This window comes from Phytophthora parasitica, assembly GCF_000247585.1.
Source record: "Phytophthora parasitica INRA-310 unplaced genomic scaffold supercont2.3, whole genome shotgun sequence".
Taxonomy (NCBI): Eukaryota; Oomycota; class Peronosporomycetes; order Peronosporales; family Peronosporaceae; genus Phytophthora; species Phytophthora nicotianae.
This window is the reverse complement of record NW_008648989.1, coordinates 840,443-860,327: the sequence shown is the minus strand read 5'-3', so window position 1 is coordinate 860,327 and position 19,885 is coordinate 840,443. Positions and strand designations below refer to the sequence as shown.

At 50.9% G+C, this 19,885-nt stretch overlaps 3 protein-coding genes across 3 annotated transcripts; 1 reads left to right on the top strand and 2 right to left on the bottom strand.

The window, feature by feature from the left end:
- Positions 1-42: 42 nt before the first annotated feature.
- Positions 43-3,844, bottom strand: PPTG_01429 (hypothetical protein). The gene is made up of 5 exons (XM_008894735.1): positions 2,883-3,844; positions 2,630-2,803; positions 2,366-2,559; positions 2,177-2,294; positions 43-2,105 (listed from the first exon to the last, which is right to left on the bottom strand). The coding sequence occupies exons 1-5, from the start codon at positions 3,792-3,794 to the stop codon at positions 96-98; spliced, it is 3,408 nt and encodes a 1,135-aa protein (XP_008892983.1). The 5' UTR covers positions 3,795-3,844; the 3' UTR covers positions 43-95.
- PPTG_01428 (hypothetical protein) lies at positions 3,838-18,071 on the top strand. The gene is made up of 3 exons (XM_008894734.1): positions 3,838-10,130; positions 10,198-12,466; positions 12,535-18,071. The coding sequence occupies exons 1-3, from the start codon at positions 3,931-3,933 to the stop codon at positions 17,905-17,907; spliced, it is 13,842 nt and encodes a 4,613-aa protein (XP_008892982.1). The 5' UTR covers positions 3,838-3,930; the 3' UTR covers positions 17,908-18,071.
- On the bottom strand, positions 17,309-19,592 carry PPTG_01427 (hypothetical protein). Its single transcript, XM_008894733.1, has 8 exons — positions 19,252-19,592; positions 19,081-19,177; positions 18,921-19,006; positions 18,735-18,856; positions 18,517-18,663; positions 18,353-18,437; positions 18,138-18,274; positions 17,309-18,073 (listed from the first exon to the last, which is right to left on the bottom strand). The coding sequence occupies exons 1-8, from the start codon at positions 19,537-19,539 to the stop codon at positions 18,010-18,012; spliced, it is 1,026 nt and encodes a 341-aa protein (XP_008892981.1). The 5' UTR covers positions 19,540-19,592; the 3' UTR covers positions 17,309-18,009.
- Positions 19,593-19,885: the final 293 nt, after the last annotated feature.

Sequence of the window (19,885 nt, the reverse complement as noted above, 5' to 3'; positions counted from 1 at the left end):
CGGGGGAAACGAGACTGACGTGGCGTCGAAGTGTAGCCATGTGGCGATGGACAAGATGTTGCACGCTTTTACTAAACTTTCCGTATGCAATTTATCTAATTATCTCCTGCAAGACGCTGTTTCTTGTGAGGAGGTTCCTCATCGAATAGAAGTGCTCGGAGTGTGTGATAATTCGTAGCTGGGGCATCGGCTGGTCGGTGTAGTAGATTCTTCAATGCGGAGAGGACTTTTTCGTCCTTCAGCACCGCGATCTGCTCCTCAGCGCTGTTGGCAGCGACGTTTCGGCTGCGCAAGTCCTGGAGATGGTCCAACTTCCGGACGAGTTCTGCGAGTGCCTTGTCTTTGTCGAGATCGTCGGCATTTTCTAGCGAGCTACGGACGTGGCTTGTCACGACGTCCGGGAACTTGTCCATCCAGCAGGCCAGCAACGCGAACGGGAAGTCTTCGTACGTTTCAGGTAACTTGAACACGCTCTGCAGCACGCTAGCGTCGGGACTGAAGTGGATCAGACACTTGAGTAAGCCCGTCATCGTTTCCGGACTCTCCTTCGGGTTCACACAGGCCAGCACCTTGCGCGCCGCTGCCATCATGGTCTTTTCGGCTGTGGCCGAGCGTCCCGACTGCAGCTCCGCTACCACAAGATCCCACATACCGTACTGCTCCCACGAGGTCCATTGCAGCGACGAAAGCACAATGTTGGCCAAACGACTCTTGAACATAGCAAACTCACGCATGACGACACGAGTGCACAGCGCATTCAGCATGGCTGGTGTTACAAGCCCAAGCAGTAGTTGTACAAGTGCTTCGCCGCGACCCATGAGCTTGGACAGGAACGGGTGCTTCATGTTCGCGAACAAATACGGACACACGACGAGCGCAGTAGCACTAACAGCATCCATTTCGTCATTGGAAACAGCAGGAGGCAACTGTTTGTCCATTAGTGCACAAGCTTGTACCCGCGCGTCGTCGATTTGCTGGCTCAAGTTCAAGTCCTTCAAGATGTTTTGAGCCACGTTGCCACCAATGGCGTCAACGAATGTAGCGTACGGTCCTAGAGCAACGTCAGGGCTCTTGGAATCGCTTCGAGAGCAACAGAATGCCAGCAAACGATAGGATATTGTTACATCCCGAGCATACATAGCCTTCAAAAACGGAACAAAGAGTTCAGACGATTCACTGAGTACCTGATCCAGCATCGAATCGAATACACCAGCAGATGTGGCTTTCGGAGCGTCGCTCAGAGCAATTCGTGATGACACAATAATCTTTTCCAGCGAGGCGTGCAGGAATGAACCCAATGGAGCAGCGATTTCGACGGCATTACTCTGCCGAATCCACGATATTAAGATATCGTTCAAACACTCCAGGAAGCTCTCGGTGGGGCGGGTACACGGCACGGGCAATGATTGCTGGAAATGTTTGATATCATCGCGTCCAAGCACTAAAATACTGTCAGGAATCTCAACTGCTGGCTGCTTCGGGGAAATCACAGTCGGCAGTGCTGTCGCATCGTTAGGAGTAGCCATTTCCGTCGAGGTATCTACCGTTTGTTGGTTGTCGGGCAAGAAAGATAGAGCGCCGAGAGAGTTTGTGTCCGATGATGGGCCACCACCGCCCATACTCGCGTCTGAATGCGTGGGGCTCTGTGATCGTAATGGTGACGTCACGGGACTACCGGCGCCAATGGGACTGCCTCGCACTGGTGACTGATGAACGGGTGATCGAACAGGTGACTGTCGGACAGGAGATTGCCGGACAGGTGAAGAAGTTGAAACAGGAGATCTGGCAGGACTTCCTCCAGCATTTGAGAGTGGACTCGGGTGGGCTTGAGCCTTGTTGGCATTCTCTGCAGACGGGAAGTGCTCTGGGAAAATACGGTGAAGATCGGATTGCAGTTCCGGGGCACTGGACAGCAGCATTGGGAACGACTGGAGCGGATGAATCGATGAGACGACACCGAGCTTCAGAATCATCGCAAAAGCGGTGGACACACCCTTCTGCATCAGTTTTCGGTTGACGGCGGATGCCGCAAATTTTTCCACAGCAAACACGAGGAATTGGATCATAGCGAGGGTCACCATCGGATGGCTTTTCAGCGATTTCACCTGATATGCATGGATGTACAGTCATTGTTAGAATTACACACTATCGTGGAGTGCAATTCACCAACACGTACCATTAGCAAGATCGCTGGCTCCACAGCCATGATGTTGTCCGATGGTTTAAAGTACAGATAGTCGAAGAACATTGCAAGCTGAACTCGGGCTAATACACTTGGGGTCTTACTACCGTGGCTGTATCAATTAAAACCACGGTGATTGTCAGTAGAAATAAATGTGATCAGAAGCAGTGGTTAATGACATACCAGAGTAAGTACAACCACCCCAGAATGTGGTAACGTGGGGTGACCTTGGAGCTTAGAACCTGGTTCGAAGGGTGATACACAGCGCAAATGTATCGCACAAGGTCGGGTACAAGAGCGTCTGATCCAGGGCTGCTCAAAAACTGAGAGGAAAACCACTTCTGGTAGCGCGTCACGGATCCAGCTTGAACGCGTTCCTATTATCAACAAACTAAGTGTGAGCGAATTTGTGACTACTGATGGCTCTATGTGGGTACTTGAACGTACCATCATAAACAATAGGTATTCCTCCATTTTCGGGTTCAAACGGTAGGCAAGATATTTGGGAGGGGTCGGAATCGCCATCAATTGAGCCACTGAGTAGACAGTGACATCCTTCTCGGGTTCAGCTGTGTCACGGACGTTCCGCAATTGTTTCCAAAGCGCGTTCATTCCCGGGATCTGCATGCATAGCAATTCAAAACAATCATGATCGTTATAAACTCCATAAAGTAGCAACAGGAAGTTGAGAAGCACTTACGTCCTTGGCATCGCTGAGCACGCGCACGATTTCTCGTCCGAGCTGCGCCACATCCGATTGGCGACGATTCCACAGTGTGGTACACAGCTCCACTTCCTGCTTCAGCAAGCTCGCATGTTGCGAGGCAGTGTGGTCCAGCGAAATCCTCGCAAAAGTGTGGAAAACGAACGGGATCAAACTGGAGCACGACAGCAGCCATGCTTCGTGCTCAATAAGGATCCGGATAATCGACGACGCCAACCAGACTGTAGTGCGGCTTGGTTCGCCACCGGTTAAGTATCTCATCAAGCAGACAATGACCTTGTCCACCCCAGGAGCGTTCAGATGCACCAATTCTCTCACGAGCCATAGCAATTGGCTGCGACAAGCTACCAATAGCTTGACGAACTTGAGATCGATGAGTTTCTGCAGCCAGCCCATGCAATTCTTATAGTTATCAGTGGCAGCCACTGCCGTCAGGTAGCGTAGATGCTGTTTAGCCAGCGTCGGTTCTGTCACTACTGCATACAGCAGAGCGATATCCGGCTGGAACGGCAGCGGTGCCACCCCCTCGGCCGGTTGCTGCTTCAAAATGGCGAGTGCGGCGGCTTCGTCCTTGCCCTGAATGGTCTTCTGCATGTGGTAAAAGTGCGCGTACCACTTGCGATCCAGTTCGTCGGGAGCGTCCAGTGGTTGGTGGTTAAGCAGCTTCGAGTGCGGCGTCGGCGCCACATTGCCTCCCGTGGGTGTGGAAGCTGGAGAAGGGGCGTGGGGCTTGGGCGGCGTACTGGCCGCTGAGGAAGGCGTGGGAGGCGGTCCAGGAGGAGGCGGTGGTGGAGGTGCACTAGCTGGCGCAGGAGACGACGCACTAGAGCTGCTGGGTGGAGGCGGGGCGTGCGCCGACGAAGGCGGCGGGGGCGGCGGAGGGTCCATGATGCCGAGCTTTGTTCAATGCGGGCACACTACCATTTGTCATACAGCCTTGTAAACGGAATATTACCTGGAATCAGAAGCTTCCAGCAGAATCGCTGAGAAGACAGTGGGTTAACTTGCGTAACGCAAGTGGAGTATGGTGCCGCCGAGACGCTTCGTGGAGACGGAGGAGACGTTCCACTTCTTCAGCGAAGATGCGGTGCTAGGCACCAACGAGATCCGAAATGGCGACGCGAGCAGCAGTAGCAGCGATAGCGACAGTAGCGAGACAAGTCGCTTGCGCCGCGCCCGTCGCCGTCGTCGAGCAAGCAGCGTCACATCCAGACGCACGTCCAGGAGACTCAGTCGCCTGCTTAATGGCAGTGTCGTGTCAGAGCTCGAGGGTCTGCAGGACGATAGCGATGAGGATGACTACGACTCGCTGGACGACTTCGAACTGGAGGAGGAGGACGAAGAGATCCACCAGCCACGACAGAGGAACAAGTCGACGGATAAGGCGGAACTAGAGCCACAAAACACTTTCCCAGTACCTGCCGTGACTGGCACCAAAGTATCGGGCGTCGGAGCCGTCACGTTCGAGCAGATCTTCGAACCATTCCGGGACTTGTACGTCCTCCCGAGGTCTGGAAATTGCACGCAGAAGAAAAAATCTATGAGTCAACAAATGCAGCTTCGCAAAGCTAGACGAGCTATCGCCGCATTTACGCGCCGTGTGCACTGCGCCAACGCCTATCGTTACCGCAAACAAAGTGAGTTTATGCGGGTGTGTTATCAACGTGCGCTGGAAACTGGACCAGGATACGAAGTGGTGGAGACTTCTAAAGTGAGTGATAAACGCAATGAAGGGAAGAAGCAGGCGTTGCTTGTGGCATCTCAGAAGGAAGACGCAGTGGAAACAACTGTACCAAGCTTGTTCCCGCGAAAATGGCCGCACCTGCCCTACAGAAGTCCACTCGAATGGATCAACGACACGGATGCTGCTATTGAGTTCCTGTCTCGCCTAGCTGAACTACCAGAGACGAGTCTAATCTATGAACCGATCGATGCGAACAAGTTTGCAGCCGAAGTCACTGAATTCCTAGAGTTGACACGGAATGGCCAAAATTCAGCTGCAGCAGACTCGGTGTTTGCTGGGTTGCTTGGGCTGTTTGCGATGGGAGTGCAGTTGCAATCGTTTACACTCCTAAGCAAAGCTGCGTTACAATTCATCAAGTTGGGGCAGGCGACGTACATCGACGATGCTGATGGTGGATCAACTCGTCCTGAATTGCAGAGGCTTTTGAAGCTGTACTGCTCGCGTTTGGCTCAACACGTTGCAGAGCCAATTCTTGCAGCGACGTTCCCTCGAGATTTATCGGCACAGTGGAAAGTTTGCTCATACCAGCCTTCTACGAGTGATGCAATTGCGACCGATGGCCTCTACCTGTACATATTTGGCCGATCCGGGCTTTTGAAGATTGGGACTGGGAACGGAACGACGGCGCGCGATTTTGTATACGCACACAACAAGGACTATGTTCGCAGTCGCGACGCTGAACGCTCGTGGCTCTGCTGTATTGGCGACGAGCTCTACTGCCGCACTATTGTTATGCCCGGCCATCGCGTGGATCGTATCCGAACTAACGACCTGCAGAATGTGCAGGAGCTTGTTTTGGCTCCAAATCGTGCCTTGATAGGCAAAGGCACGACTGAAAGCAGCGTGTATGCTATGGTTACTGACGGCGTTGACTTGTTTACGATTCGCTGCATCGATACCTACAAGAAATCTTCAAGTAAAACTAGCAGCAGTCGCAAACACAGAAGTCGTAGTCATAAATCGAGGAAGTCCACACCGGTGAGTGAAATTGTAAATGCTGTGCTCGGAAAAAGTGACAGTGGACCAAATTCACCACTCCAGTCTCCCGAACCTGTCACCATTAATGTGGGGGATCGCGTTGTTCGAGGACCTGATTGGAAGTGGTCGAATCAAGATGGTGAAAAGGGTAGTCCTGGTACAGTGGAGCGTATAAGCACCTGGGGAGGCGTGAAAGGCAGTGGTGTAACAGTCCGATGGGACAAAAATCAGCGTGTTAATACGTATCGCTGGGGCGCCGAAGGATGCTACGACTTGTATATCGTGACGGAAAAGGACGGATTTCTCGAGCGAAAACCTCTGCCGAATGTCAAAAGTTCACGAAAATCCAGGGACGGAGAGGGGGTCGTTGAGGGTAATCGTGAGAACGAACCTGATCCACTGCCTCGTCATCAACTTGTGTTGTACCGGCACAAGGTAGACAGTATCACCTCCATCATGAAGTTGGAGGAACCTGATATTGACCTCTTCTTGGACTTGACACCTTCGAGGGAAAAACATAAGCACGGCACTAGTGGATCAAGAGACGCCCAGGGCGGTGTGGAGACACTATCTGCGCTTCACTCCCATACGGTCACGTTGTGTACTTCAAAGACGTCTTGGATGTGCGATGGTGGCACGTCCAATTGCTTCAGGGACAACGCTGCCAAGCGATACCGCTGTACGTCGGGATGTGATTTCGATTTGTGCGAGTCGTGTTTATTCGCTACGGTGAGCGACAAACCATCGATTGATAAGTCAACTTCTGAAGGAAATGCTGTAGACGATGACACTCCATCTATTGCGAACACTACCTCGGATGATACCGTTCCCGGTGCAGATGATGGCCCTGTGGCGAGTGATGTGGAAACTACTGTCGAGTCCTTCGCATCCGAGGGTGCTGATCCTTTTGCCAACGTCGATGTGTCGTTATTCGCTGAAAGCGCTCGCGAAGCCTCATTAAAGAAGAAGGACGAAGACAAGAAGAAGCTGAAGCAGCAGACGGAGGATCAAATGGTGAATGATCTTGCTGCGTTCTGGTGTGGACTTTACACCCGCAAGGAGTGTCAAGTAGCGCTCAGAAGGAACGGACTCCAGCTCAATGAAGCATCCACATGGCTGCATACGTGCGGCGCGTATCTCCGAGAGCCAATGGTCATTCCCACAGTGTCCAGTGTCATTCTTGCGGCAAAGCCCAAATCGGGTGCTCTGGATCCCGTACTGCTTATCGCTGGTACATTCTTCGCAACCCACGGACAGCTATGCGTGGTTTCGCCGCCAGGACTGTACACTGTCGGTGAGGAACAGAGCGACAAAGTGAAGCGTGCTGCCAGCTCAAATGATGCGTCCTGGTTTTTTTCGTTGGAAAATGGCTCATTACTTGCAGAGAAGCCTGTGCTTCTTAAGGGAGTACCTGCTGGTTCGCCAACTTGCGTTGACATGACACGTAAGCGGATTCTTGTGTTCTCGGGCTATCTGAATTGTCTGGAGGAATACGTGGATCATGTGCAACAAAGCCGAGATTTTGTGGAACAAATTACGACAGAGTGCACAACGCTAGCGGATACTGGAATGCTAATTATCTCCCAACTTGCTCAGCTCATGCGGAAGCGAGCAGCTCTCCCGGCGTACAAGCACCCGCGGGCTGGTTTGCAGGATGTATTATTTCGAACAGGACGTGAGCCAGCACCAGCCTCAACGGATAAACCAGCTGATCATAGGGACGGCGACCTGGGGACAAAATCAAAGAATCGCCGGATCAAGAATATTCGTGCGCGGTTAAAAGAGCTCGACCGACTGCATTCTAAGGATCCGCCGGGCTACATTATTCCGTTTTGCGTGGATTTTGAAGACGAGGGACTACTCCAGATTCTTCGAGCTGTCAATTACTACTGCGGAATGCTTTCATCTAAGAAGGGAGATTGCGGTGAAAATGGTGATCCGATTGCACTTAGAGCGGCTTTTAGACTTGTAGCCGACCTTCTACGAATTCTGGCGGAGATTGTGCAAGAGTTTGAGTTCGTTGGGGTTACGATGAACATTAGTTCGTGTGATGAAGCCACCCAGGAGCTGTTCCAAGACACTGAACGTACATTGAAGGATATCTCCAGACGCCTTTTTGGCGATCAGATGTCTGAACAAACTCCCGCGGATGGTGCCTTGCAATCCGAACGATCAAGAATTGTTATCTCTGCACATTTTTTGCTGGTCTGGGGGATACGTAAGGGTATATTCTTCTCAAATTGCCGATCCGAGTTTTTTATTTCCGCGTGCGAAGATATTATCGGCTCTGGGACATCAGATGACATTGGTAAAGACGGCCATAAAGAGACCGATTTACCCGAGTCGTTCTTTGCAATCTTATTGGAGTCCCATGACTCTCTGATACTGCAAACGATGCGTGATTGTGGCGTGGATTTACTAAGGAGACTACTTTTCAGTCCGATGGATGATGGGCGTATCGCAGTTGCCGATTTTGTGCCAACAGCAGCTGAGAATTTTTCTCGATTTTTGGAAGTTCTTTTTGCGTTGTCCAAGCTTGAAAGTAGAAGTGGCATCCAGCGGGAAAAGTGGCTAATTAAAGTCGATGGCTTACCGTTCCAAACTCCAGTTAGCAAAGCTCTGCATGCCGTTATGAACTATTGCTGTGCTCGAATGTATGCTGCCAACATTGAGCTAACACCGACGTCATCGTTCAAGGAAGTGGGACAGGAGGTGCTGGAAGCAACGACATCGTTTGAACGTTTTGCGCGCACATGCTTTGACTCCGCTCTGGAAATGCTGCGTTGCTACCAAGGTGATGCGTCAAATGGTTGCGACCTACAAGCGTCTGTGGTAGGGACAATCTTGCCCATGGTAATCGCTTTCATCCCGAATTTCCCCGACCATTTCTCGGATGAGTTCCGAGATCGTTTGCTTTTCTTGATGAGAGAACTTGATACTCTGATCTGTTCGGATGAGAGCACTCGCGTGACCAGGCCGAGGCCGGCCCTTGACGATGCTGCCATCTTTGGCGGATACCAAGTAGTGGAGACACCGCATCCATACAATCACACTCAGCCCGTGTTTCGCCGGGTGGTGCACATTCCTGGTGCCAGCGTGTTACATTTCGAGTTCGACCCACGTTGTCGGACGTCTGGAGAAGCTGACATCGTGTTCATCACGTCTGGACTTGCTTGGTATCAAGCTGATCGCCTCCCCTACGGAGACGTTGGCTTTGGTGAAGATGGAGGGTGCTTCTTTGGCTCATACTCGCGGGGAAACTGGCCGGCAGGAGGACTTACCGTCGTAGGAGATACTGCGACAGTCATGCTATGCGCGACAACGCAAGCTCGAAGTGGAACTGGGGACAAACAGCGATGGGGTCTCAAGTGTACGGTGCGTGGTCTTTTTGGCAGCCCGCAGAGGTCTTGGCTGCCTGAGTTGGGGTGCTCTGTAGCAAATGCGTGCGGTATACTTGGAGACAAACTGTTGCGTGGTTCTCCCCCGCAAGGCGTCGAAAAATCGTGTCAACCGTGGGTCATGGAGAGGCAACTATTCAACTTGCCAGTCCCTGCATGCAATATCCTGAAGTCTAGATGGAAATTCGTTGATGACGTTGTGAATCGCACGGAGCGAGGAGAGATGTTCTTTTCGACATTGTCCGAATTTGTGCGGCTTCGCACTTTACCGCCTCGACATTCTACTGTTCGTTGGGAAGAATCACTACAAGTGGCTGCTGCTGTTCTGCTGGTGCGCTCGAATCACCATCAGCTACATGTCTGGCTGGATACTGTGGAGAATCAAGGAGTGTTGCCCAATGTTATCGAAAGCGCGCTTTTCCATCGAATTGCAGTTGAGCTGGGGAAACTGGAGCGGTGGATGCTGCGCCAAGTCCAGCTTGTCAGTGAATGGCACTACCTGTGCATCGATGAAGTTAGCTTGGATGAATTGATGGAGCGATATGCAGATAATCTGGATCGTCTTTCAGAGCTCTGCCAACTGAAGAGCGTTGTGTTCAAGAAAAGCGACATGACAAGTTGCGTTAAGTCCATCCATGAGCTTCTTGTCAAGGAAATTGCCGCGAAGCACGAGAAAGATGACTCCCAGTCGTCAGGTTCACATGAAGCAGTTGCCCAAGCTGTTTTATCGAAAACTCGTTTCCTACTAGCAAGGTGGGAAAAATGCGTGGAATACGGCTACACCTACTTGGAATCAGTCGCAGAGCCAATTCACTCGGCGGTACCAGATTGTTTGTCCGATGTGAGTAGATTTCTGTGCAGCACTGTACCGATATCTGCTTTAGAAGAATGCTCTACAGCCCATTCGGCTCGTCTTGAATCGCGTTTAGCTGGTATTGGATACTGCGAGGAGGCGATTACGAATCTGAAAAACGACGACATGGCTCAATTCTTCGTCGGTCGCGTCCTGTACGCTGTCCCTTCAAACACGTTGATGCAAGATGATGCTATTCTCTCTGGGTGTGCAGTGGCTAGTCCTCTCCTTCTGGCCAAAACCATGGCCTCGTAAGTATCGCTTCCTCTTGACTCTCTGTATGTCATACTTACCTGTGTTGTTATCGTGTGTGGATAGGCTTAACTCGTATGCAAAATCGATCGCCTGCATTTCGGAGTCCAAAGACGCGCTGCCTGCATTCCGCGCTGTGGCTCTGGCGGACATTTGGAATTGCGCACATTCCGTAGACAGTATCTCGAGCCGTGCTCTTGGCCTGGAAAGAGTCTCGAAATTGATCTTGGCTCTTGATGGCGAGATGTGGCCATATGCTAACGAACTATCGGCGGATAAGGGTGTGCTGCTTTCCGGACACCCTGATGCACGAGAAGTGCATCGACAAGTGTATGATACTGCTTGGATCTTGTTGCGACTACTTGCTGAGGAAGTTTTGGACAATGCCGCTGAGCAAGGTGGATCGGATACGTCGTGGAAATCGCCGTTGAAAACGGTGTTTGGTGAGCTCTGTGCGTTATACGAGCACTTTGCTGCGAAACAAGACAAGGAGGCTACGGGCGCGCCTACGTGCGTTATCAAATCTTCAGACGAAGCTACTTATCGTCTCATGTGTACCGTGGCGAACAAAGTTGCTATTGTTCACGAGTGGCCTGAAGTTTTTTGCTGGTGGATTCAGAACGCGATTGACATCGTGGCAACACAGAATTCCCCGTTAACCTTGAGTGTGGCAAGCACAAGACTCATTCGCTACGCTTTGGAGTTGCTGGGAGATGCTATGTTCGATCTTTCTGTGGTTGTCCCACGCTCAACTGAAAACAAAATGATGCTCGGAATGGAGATTCAAGATATTTTACTGAAACGAGTCGGGGAGATCGTGTCTCCACTTCCAGTAAGTGATCACGCCTCAAATGCAGTACCTTTTCCAAAAAACAACAAGATATCGGATCATTGTGTCATTATTTTCCAAAACGAGGTGGCTACTGACAAGTTGGTGGACGCAGCCAACAGTGTGGGGGAGCCAGATGTCAGCTCGTTGGAGATTCCAGTTGAAGGAAGTGATGGGAAGGATGCCGTTGAGAAAGCAATTACGGAAGCAGTTGCTGAATGCACGGCCGCTCAGGCCACGATGAAGCATTCAAGTGTGCGGTGTGACGGCTGTAATCAGAGTCCTTTGCGTGGTTTCCGATTCAAGTGTTTCAGTTGCCCCAACTACGATTTGTGCACGAGCTGTTACACGAACCAGAATCATAATATGGATCATCCCTTCGTGCGCTTAGCCGACGCGACTGGCAGCGGAGATTTGTTACAGCCTCGGTCGAAAGGTGGAAATGTCGTCCCCGAGACAGCTCTTGTTGGATCGAAGCCGTGGAAGGGAAACCTACTTCGTGTACTGCTTGACTCACATGGATACGTTAATTACTGCTTTGGTACTAGACGTGAATGTTGTGATACTGCCAACGCGCTGGCAAATCTAGGGTTCCTTGTGACCGTCGCGCACTCGGATGATATGGCGGACGTAGACGCGTTGCACGATTGGGAAGGAAGCATGCAACTTTTCTTGGAGCCTGGCTCATCTCGTCTCTCTCATCGTCGCTCCCCCGTGTCTGGCGAGAAGAACTCTTCTAGAAGAGCTAATCGAGAAGTTATCAATGCCTTTAACAGAAAGGCGGCTCTTGTCAACTCAACCACACGTCGAAGTAGTCAAAAGGTCGAGCATGGGCGACAATTGGCGTCCGAAGTGATAGCTGTGCTGCGCTTAATGATCTCTGGGCGTTCGAACATGCAGAAATGGCGAAGTAGCACCTTGAGAAAGATGACCGAGATTCTCGAAGATGCGCCACACCAAATCACCGAGTCAACTGGCATGACCTCGGCGCCGTACGATGCGTATTTCCTGACTCTGGGAGCCACTCAGGTGCTTGGTGGATTCCGTGAGCCACTACGTATCGGTGGAAATGTTTTGCTGTCGAGTTATGCAGCTGACAAGGCTCGTGGTGGGCACACTGGTGTGGTTTATTCTTACGCGTTTGGTAACGACGACATTGTGATTGCAACTCTGGATGGTTTTACGGAAGGAGTACGAAACGGAGAAGCTGCGAATGATGATGATTTATGCTTCTACAAACGTACAACCTCAGAGGTGAAGGCGATTAGCGGTATCCCTCTTGGCATGGATACCGTTGAATTGCTTGAACCACTTGTTGTTCCCTTTTGCGCTGTAGTGAGAACAATCTACGAGTGGACATCTGATGGCAAAAGCGATGACGTGGATGAGGATGGCACACCCACTGCAGGATCTCTACTACTTTGGGAGTTAGCTTGTGCTCTCATTCAGTCTTTTTCATCGATGGCTCCTTCATGGCCGTCGCTGTTCGATAACCAAGTGATCTCAGTAAGTGCCTTGTGTATGTTGTCTTTTATTTGATAATGCATTGACAGGATGGTGTGTGCATGCTACAGACAAACGGTAACTGCCCAGCCATTCTTTTTCAGCTTGCGCAGATGTGCGTGCGTGACTTGAAAGTGGAAGACATTGCGGATATGCGCGAATTATTGTGGAATATGGAGTGGTTGCGCTCACGAGACTTACACCTCTCGCTAGCAACGCGGCCGATTTCGTCAAGCTCGTTCTCTGCTAGTGACGACAAAACTTGTGTTCTTCGACCCCCAACGTCGATGCCTGAGGATGCACCCGCGTATACGTCGGTCGCTAGTGACGGATCGCAGTCGATGCCCGAGCCATCGGAATATTTCTACAGTCTGCACGCGTTTTCTTCACGCAATGACCTGCCGCAACACTCGGGCCGAAACAAGATGCTGGAATACTGGGAAAAGAACGTTATCCCGGCGATCGAGACGTATGTATCGGGTTCTTTCAAGAGTTACGAAATGGACTACTTCTTCGCCCAGTTACGCGAGCCATTGCGAGAGGGGAATGCTGCGGCGGCGTTAAAAATCGCATTCACATTGTGTGACGGCCATGTGCCGTCAGGCTGTCACTACCCGGACCCAGATACTGATTGGTCTGCTCTGCAAATCGACGACCTGGAAGTTGGCGGTCGCTATGTGATTGCTTCTGAGAACGTGGATGTTGCAGATTGGTCGCGAGATATGTTGTGGACTTTAGGCCACACTGGAACTGTTCGAGTGATTGATCCATCAGGTATGGTGTTACTTCAAGTGGTGAATCCTGTGACGTCTGCCAGTGAGTACTGGTGGTACCATGTGGACAACTTGCGTGCAATGTCGTCGGTCGTTTCGGTCTCTGAACAATCAGTTACGGACTTCGAGGCGAGCAGGACTCGGCTGAAGATGATGAATCAACAACTCATCTACAGCATAGCCCGGAAGAGCGTATTTGACCTATTGCAAGCTGCCCCAGAGCATGCTATGAAGATATCGATCGAGACCAGGAAAACAAGCTTAGCAAGAACGAGCTCGTCCCCTCTTCCGTTGCCAACCTCGTCGTCAATCGGCCATGCGCCAATGCCTACGACTCAGTTGACCGCTCCACTGCCCAAGAACCCAGGAAATCGCTACGATCTAGCTGATCTGCTCCGACTGGCTGCTGCAGCTGATCTCGGATGCCCGGAGAAGGTGCTGTCTTCTGAGATTGGAATGCTTTCCGATTCAACGCCTGGAGCTCTCACTGAAAACAGCAGCAGTCTTTATTTGCGGCCTAAGGTCTCTCCGAAGTCTGCGTTGATCACGGTATTGCAGACAGTACTGAACAAACAGTTTGAGCGTGCTGCTTCTAGCCCTCCTCCTCCTGTCATGGACAGATCCACATCGTATGACGAGAATGCTAGCGTAACGGTGACAATGCCGGCGAAGAAGCACAAGAAGCGTGGGAAACAAGGTGCACTTGCTGGTAAGTTAGCTGCAGTTGGGGCTTCCGCTGCTGCTACTTCGGCTTCGTCGAGCTCAGCGCCATCATCAAGTGGATCTAGTACCTCTCTAAAATCTACTCAACCCAAGTTGCAGCAACCTGATGTGACACCAGCGCTGTCTACGCGGAAGCATCGCTACTTGCTGATGGAGGCGCTACTGTCTGAGCTGAAAGCTGGTCTCGACTTGTCCAGTGCCTTCTTGCGAAGCAGATCGTTCATGGTGACCAGCGACAGTCCCCCTCAACCATTGGTATTGATTCATGTTCCGGACGCAACCTGTTTGGTGCTATCTTTCGCCGTACACCCCGTACTTATGGACTTACCAGCCGGAAGCAGCCTAGAGTTTTTCCGCGACGAACGCTGCACAGATCGATTGTTTGGATACTTTGGAGACAAACGTGGACTTAGCTATCTCCCACCCCTCGTGGTTCCTGGCGACAAATGCTACGTGCGAATGTCCCAAGGCACCTACGCTCGATACAAGTTTCGTGTGGATCCTTTCACTTCTGATTTTGGATTGGCGCTGTGGTTGTGTGAAGAAATTTACCAGAAGCTGTTGGCTATTCAGCTTTCCCATTACGAGGTGGAGACTGTACTTACTACTGCGTTGAATGCTCTGGTGGAGTATCTGATTGCGACTACGGCCTGTTTACCAGCTAATGCGAAGACTGCTGTGTACCAGATCACGGCAAAATTGATCAACTTCGCATTGAGTAAGGGAGCTATGCACGCTGTTCCAATCGCAAAGCTCTCCGGACTGGTGAAAGAGTTAACCTTTGTGCACGACAACGAACGCACCACGCAAAAAGGTCTCTTCTCTTTGTACACCCAGCAGTTGGCTGAGCTCATTTCTCTGGTTGAAGAGGTATCTTCGCTGAAGGGTGGATCATCATCAATACTTGGCGGTGCTTGGTGGAAAGAGTTTGTGCGGATGGCTGTGTTTACCAGAGTTTTGGCCCAGGGAAAGCGTGAAATTGCAACTCCTGACGCATTTAAACGAGTTTACTGTGGTCGAGCTCCTATTCGGGAGATTCAGACAGCGCAGACTGCTCTGGCTACTCATGATTTATTTGGCGAAAGGATCCTCTTCTTGCAGAATTTACCATGCACGTCGAATGTTGCGGAGCTACGGGCGAGTCTTTCGCGTTTTATCGTGCATCTAGCTCTGGAAGAATGTGGAGAAGCGGACGACCAGAACGTGTACTCTGCCGCTGCCGTCACTCGATTCGGTATTGTTGCCGATATCCTCTTCATGCCGGTTGATTCTGAAGGCCAAACAATGGGCTACGCCATGATAGACATTGGTCGAGCTGACGTTATTTCGAACTTGCTGACTCGAATCTCCAAGGAAACATTCGAATTTGATGGCGGAACTCCTACGGAGGAAGATCATGAGTTGCTCGCTAGAATCGAAGCAGTGTGTCGCCCTCCAGACAGCTCTAGTGGTAAATCAAACGATGGAAATGACAGCTGCTCTGATGGCGCTGACCCAAGCGGTGATGTTTGGGCATGCAGTGTGTGCACGCTGGAAAACTCTCTAGCTGATGCGGAATGTGCTGCATGTGGCTCTCCCATTCCTCCTGAAATGGCGAACTTGGCTCGAGATGTTCAAGCTCAGTCACAGTCGTCGAGATCCGAACAGCCGGTGAATGGATCGGAGAGTGCTGCTTCAAGTGGTTGGGCATGCACTACTTGCACGTTCGTTAACAGTTGGGCAGATACGACCTGTGACGCGTGCACAATGGAACGTAGTGCAGATTTGGTGCCTCCCTCATCTGCTGTTAGTGGAGAAAGCAACCAGAATGAAATCGATCCAGTGTCAAGTGATGTGGACACTTCAACTTCGCGATACAAGTTGAGCGCTGCTCGATTTGTTGAAATTATACGCGTAGCAGATGACACCAGTGACGTGCCGAAGCAGGTGACTAATTTCCTACACCACCAGTTTTTCGAGACGTCCTCAACTACCGAAGCCGTGGTCACTATGGCTCCAGAACTCCGTCGTGTACTTAATCATGAAGCTTCTCAGTACTTCTCGACATCCGATAGCAAGGCGGCAATAGAGGCATTCGCTGCGTTAGCTAGTGTGACGAAGAACCATGCGTGGGATAGTCTATCCAGTGAGGAGCGCTTGAACAAATTAACGTCGGTGAAAGCTTTGTCAGAGATTGAACGGAAGACTCTGGGAGTGTACAAGTGTCTGCGCTCATCGGGTTATGATTTGCAATTCGAACTGAGTCACTATGGATCCATGGACGACGCGATGAAAGCTCAAGCGAAGTGGACACACCAGATGGACTGTCAACTAATTGCAGTGTGTCGGGAACTCAGCGGAAAGATGGGTGTGCTCATGTTGACGGATCTGTGCCCAAGCCATTTGAATGCAAGCCACGCGCGCGAATACTTGCAGATAGCTTCACTCGAGACACGCGACTTGCGACTCCGGTTTGCGGTGTTGCAATCGCTCAACAAGTTGTTGGTAGGAGCGTTACCCCTTGTGAACCTCCGCCCATGGAGTGATCCAAGCTCATTACGCAGCCGTATCGTCTCGATTCGCCAGTTGATTTTTCCTGGAGTCAAGATTCGATTCTTCGCTCACACACAAGATAATACCACTCTGGCGCACTCTGTGTTCGTCGATACGAATGCCAAACGGCCAATGGTGACGATCGACCGAAGGAAGATCGCTGGCAAGCGTGGAGGCATTTGTTCTAGCACCACGGAGGCCTCGACGTCATTGGTGGCTTTACGCGATCCCAGAAGATCACTGTTTGCATCGACGATGAAACAGTTGAGCGCTATCTCGCCGTCTCTGCTGCGTGCAAAGCGACCTACGGGTGCTAGCGATCCGTTTGTGTCGTTTATTGTCATCTTTGCCGGCGAAAACGTGGTGGGCGAGGGAGGCCCGTACCGCCAGTTATTCAACGACATATCGAACGAGTTACTCGCCAGTGGTAACCCACTATTCATCCCGTCGCAAAATAATGTCATGAAGGCAGGAGAATTCCGTGAGCGCTACATGCCCAAGCCGAGCAGCACGTCCAAAGAACTGTTGCAAATGTTCGAGTTCGTTGGCATTTTGATGGGCTGCTGCCTGCGCACAGGGGTTCGACTCAATCTCCGTCTGGCACCTTTGGTATGGAAAATGCTCGTCAAGCAAAATCTCGTCCTCACGGATCTTGAAAGTGTAGACCATTCATTGTGTGAGAGTTTGAAGTTCCTTGAGGAACTGGCATCCGCTCCAAGCGACGACCCCAACGAGGTACTCTACGATTCGTTCACCACGACTCTCAGCGATGGAACTATCGTGGAGCTTAAGGATGGAGGACAACAGCTTCCGGTTACCAAGGCAAACGCGAAGGAGTATATTCGACTGGTCAAAGCTACTCGACTGCAGGAGTGCAAGCCTCAAGTGGACGCGATGCTACGTGGTCTCGGTAAGATCGTGCCAGTCCAGTTGCTGCAATTATGCGTGTGGTCTGAGCTACAGCAATGGGTGAGCGGCAGTCTAGAAATTGATATCAATCTGCTAAAGCGCCACACTCGCTACTCTTCGGGCATGAGCCCCGAGCAATTCCCGCACTTGGAGATGTTTTGGAAAGTGCTATCGAGTTTCAGCGAGGAGAACAAGCGACGGTTTATCAACTTTGCCTGGGGTCAAGACACGCTGCCCGCTGACGATGCCGAGTTTGATCGTACGCACACACGTTTGCTCATCAAGGCGCCTTCTCAAGATTGCGGAGTGGATCAAGACGCGATGCTGCCCAAGGCAGACACATGCTTTTTCAATATCGAGTTACCAGTGTATTCAAACGAAGAGATCATGCGCGAAAAGCTATTGCTGGCTATTACGCTGTGCACTAGTCTGGACGGCGACGAGCAGACTGCCGGCCACGATATTTATTACGCTGGCGACGAGATCGATGATGATGTCATGGAGTAGCGGTTGTGTGATACATGTTGCATGTTGCATTTTTTCGAAGTAAAATACTGACAAGGATTGGCACGAAGGTTTTATTTGTTGTGCAACGACGTTGTCTTTGGTTTAGAACGTGACTTGTAGCTCTGGATATCGCTCCTTGACAGATGCAGCCGCTTCCTTTGTGACGCTAGCAACCAAACAAAGTGTAAGTGGTGCTACAGGTTGATGGATACAAGAGGTAAGGTGCTTACGTTGTGTAGCGGAAATCAATCTTCTTGAGGCGCTTTCGCTCTGGCTCGGGATTCTCATCAGGAGAAGGCTGAGGTAAAGTAGGGTCTAGCAACTCGTTTCTCATGCCCATTTTCGCGTGGATGGCAGCAACAATCGCCTGCAAAGTACACGTCGAAAAATTCATAGTGAGCAAGCTACCTCTTCAAGTATAAAAGAGCTTATACGATTAACGTACATCTGCGGAAACGCTCTTAACACCACATAGGTTTAGCTCCTGCAAGTTCCGAGCCTCAGATCCGAGAAAGCGAAGCAATTGATCGCTAAAAGAAAAACAAAGAGCACACAGTAAGATCCAGGTTTCAGTGCGAGAGTCTGACTGAAATGGACGCAATAACGTACGTGATTGCAACATTCCAATGCAAACACAGACGCGATACGGATTCGCGTTTCTTGAGCAGCGCAATCAACGCTTCATCAGTGATGGCGCAATAGCCAACACTTAAACTGTGCAGCTTCCGACACTTGGCCATGATGGTCTTAATCGTTCTGTACCATTAAAAACCCACAACTTGTTAGCAAGAAAATCCCAAATTGGCCACAAATTTTCGGATACGTACTGGTCCGTCGCAGGATGGCCAGAAATGTGGACTTTCGTAAACTTGGAGTGATTCGGGTGCTTTTCGATCAGCTTCGTAATACCGGAAATCGTCATGTTAAAGTTGCCGCCGACATCAATGCTCTGAAGCGGCACATTAGAATGTTTAAAACAACCTCGACATTCCCCCCTCTCGGCAGTACCCCACCTGAAGCTTCGGGGCGAGTTTACGCAGATGATCCAGCGACAAATCCGTCAGTTTGCGGCAGTTCTCAATGTTCAGCTCCTTGATCTCTGTAGCAGTCCACAATAAGAAAAAAAATTAAATCCACTAGTATTCTTCATTCAGCCACATTAAAGCCCCTCACCTGGACAACTCTTCAGCAATAATTCAATTGCGTCGTCCGTGAGTCGGAAACATCCCGAGAAATTGACCGAGTGCAGTTTGGGGCATGTCTTGGACAACTGAACGGGCAACGACAATGATATCGTCAGTGCTGTCTGTCCCATCTCAGCAGCTTGGCCAGCAGCCAACTCACCATCTCCACAAAGACCGTAGATATCTTAGCACCGATGATTTCAACGCGCGTCATGGTCGGATGGAAGAAGCTTTGGGGCAGTGTGTCGTCGCCCAGCTTCCCGCCACGCAAAAGCGCCCGAATGACCTCCTGCTTGGCCTTGTGCGTGCGCGACTTGGACGGTTTCCCGATACGATGCGCGCGCTCCAGCGTCTTCTCGTTGATGATCACGTCCAGTTGCCGCGGCGCCTTGGAGATGAACTTCAACACCATCTTGTCCAGCGGCGGCACTTCGCGACGGAACGCCATGGTTGATAGAGCTCTTTTTCGAGTCCTTTGTGGAGAAATGTCGCCCGAAGCGCAGGTGACGCGAATGCGTGTCTCAGCGTTTATGTGCAGACCGCAACAGCAACATAGCTGATTGCCACAACTTAACGAATCTATCCGCATCTAGCAATGCAGCGCTAGGCTGTATCGCTGACACTGCCAGTTAGTATCAGCCCTACTCAGGCCCGTATGCCTAGCGCCTTGCAAAAGCTGGTAGCTTATTGTAGTATAGTCGCTCGGAGATTAGATGGGCTCCCTGACGACGATTGCTAAGTTGCTTTAAATTTTAAAGTTGCCGAATCAATGCTTCAAATTATGATCCATTTCG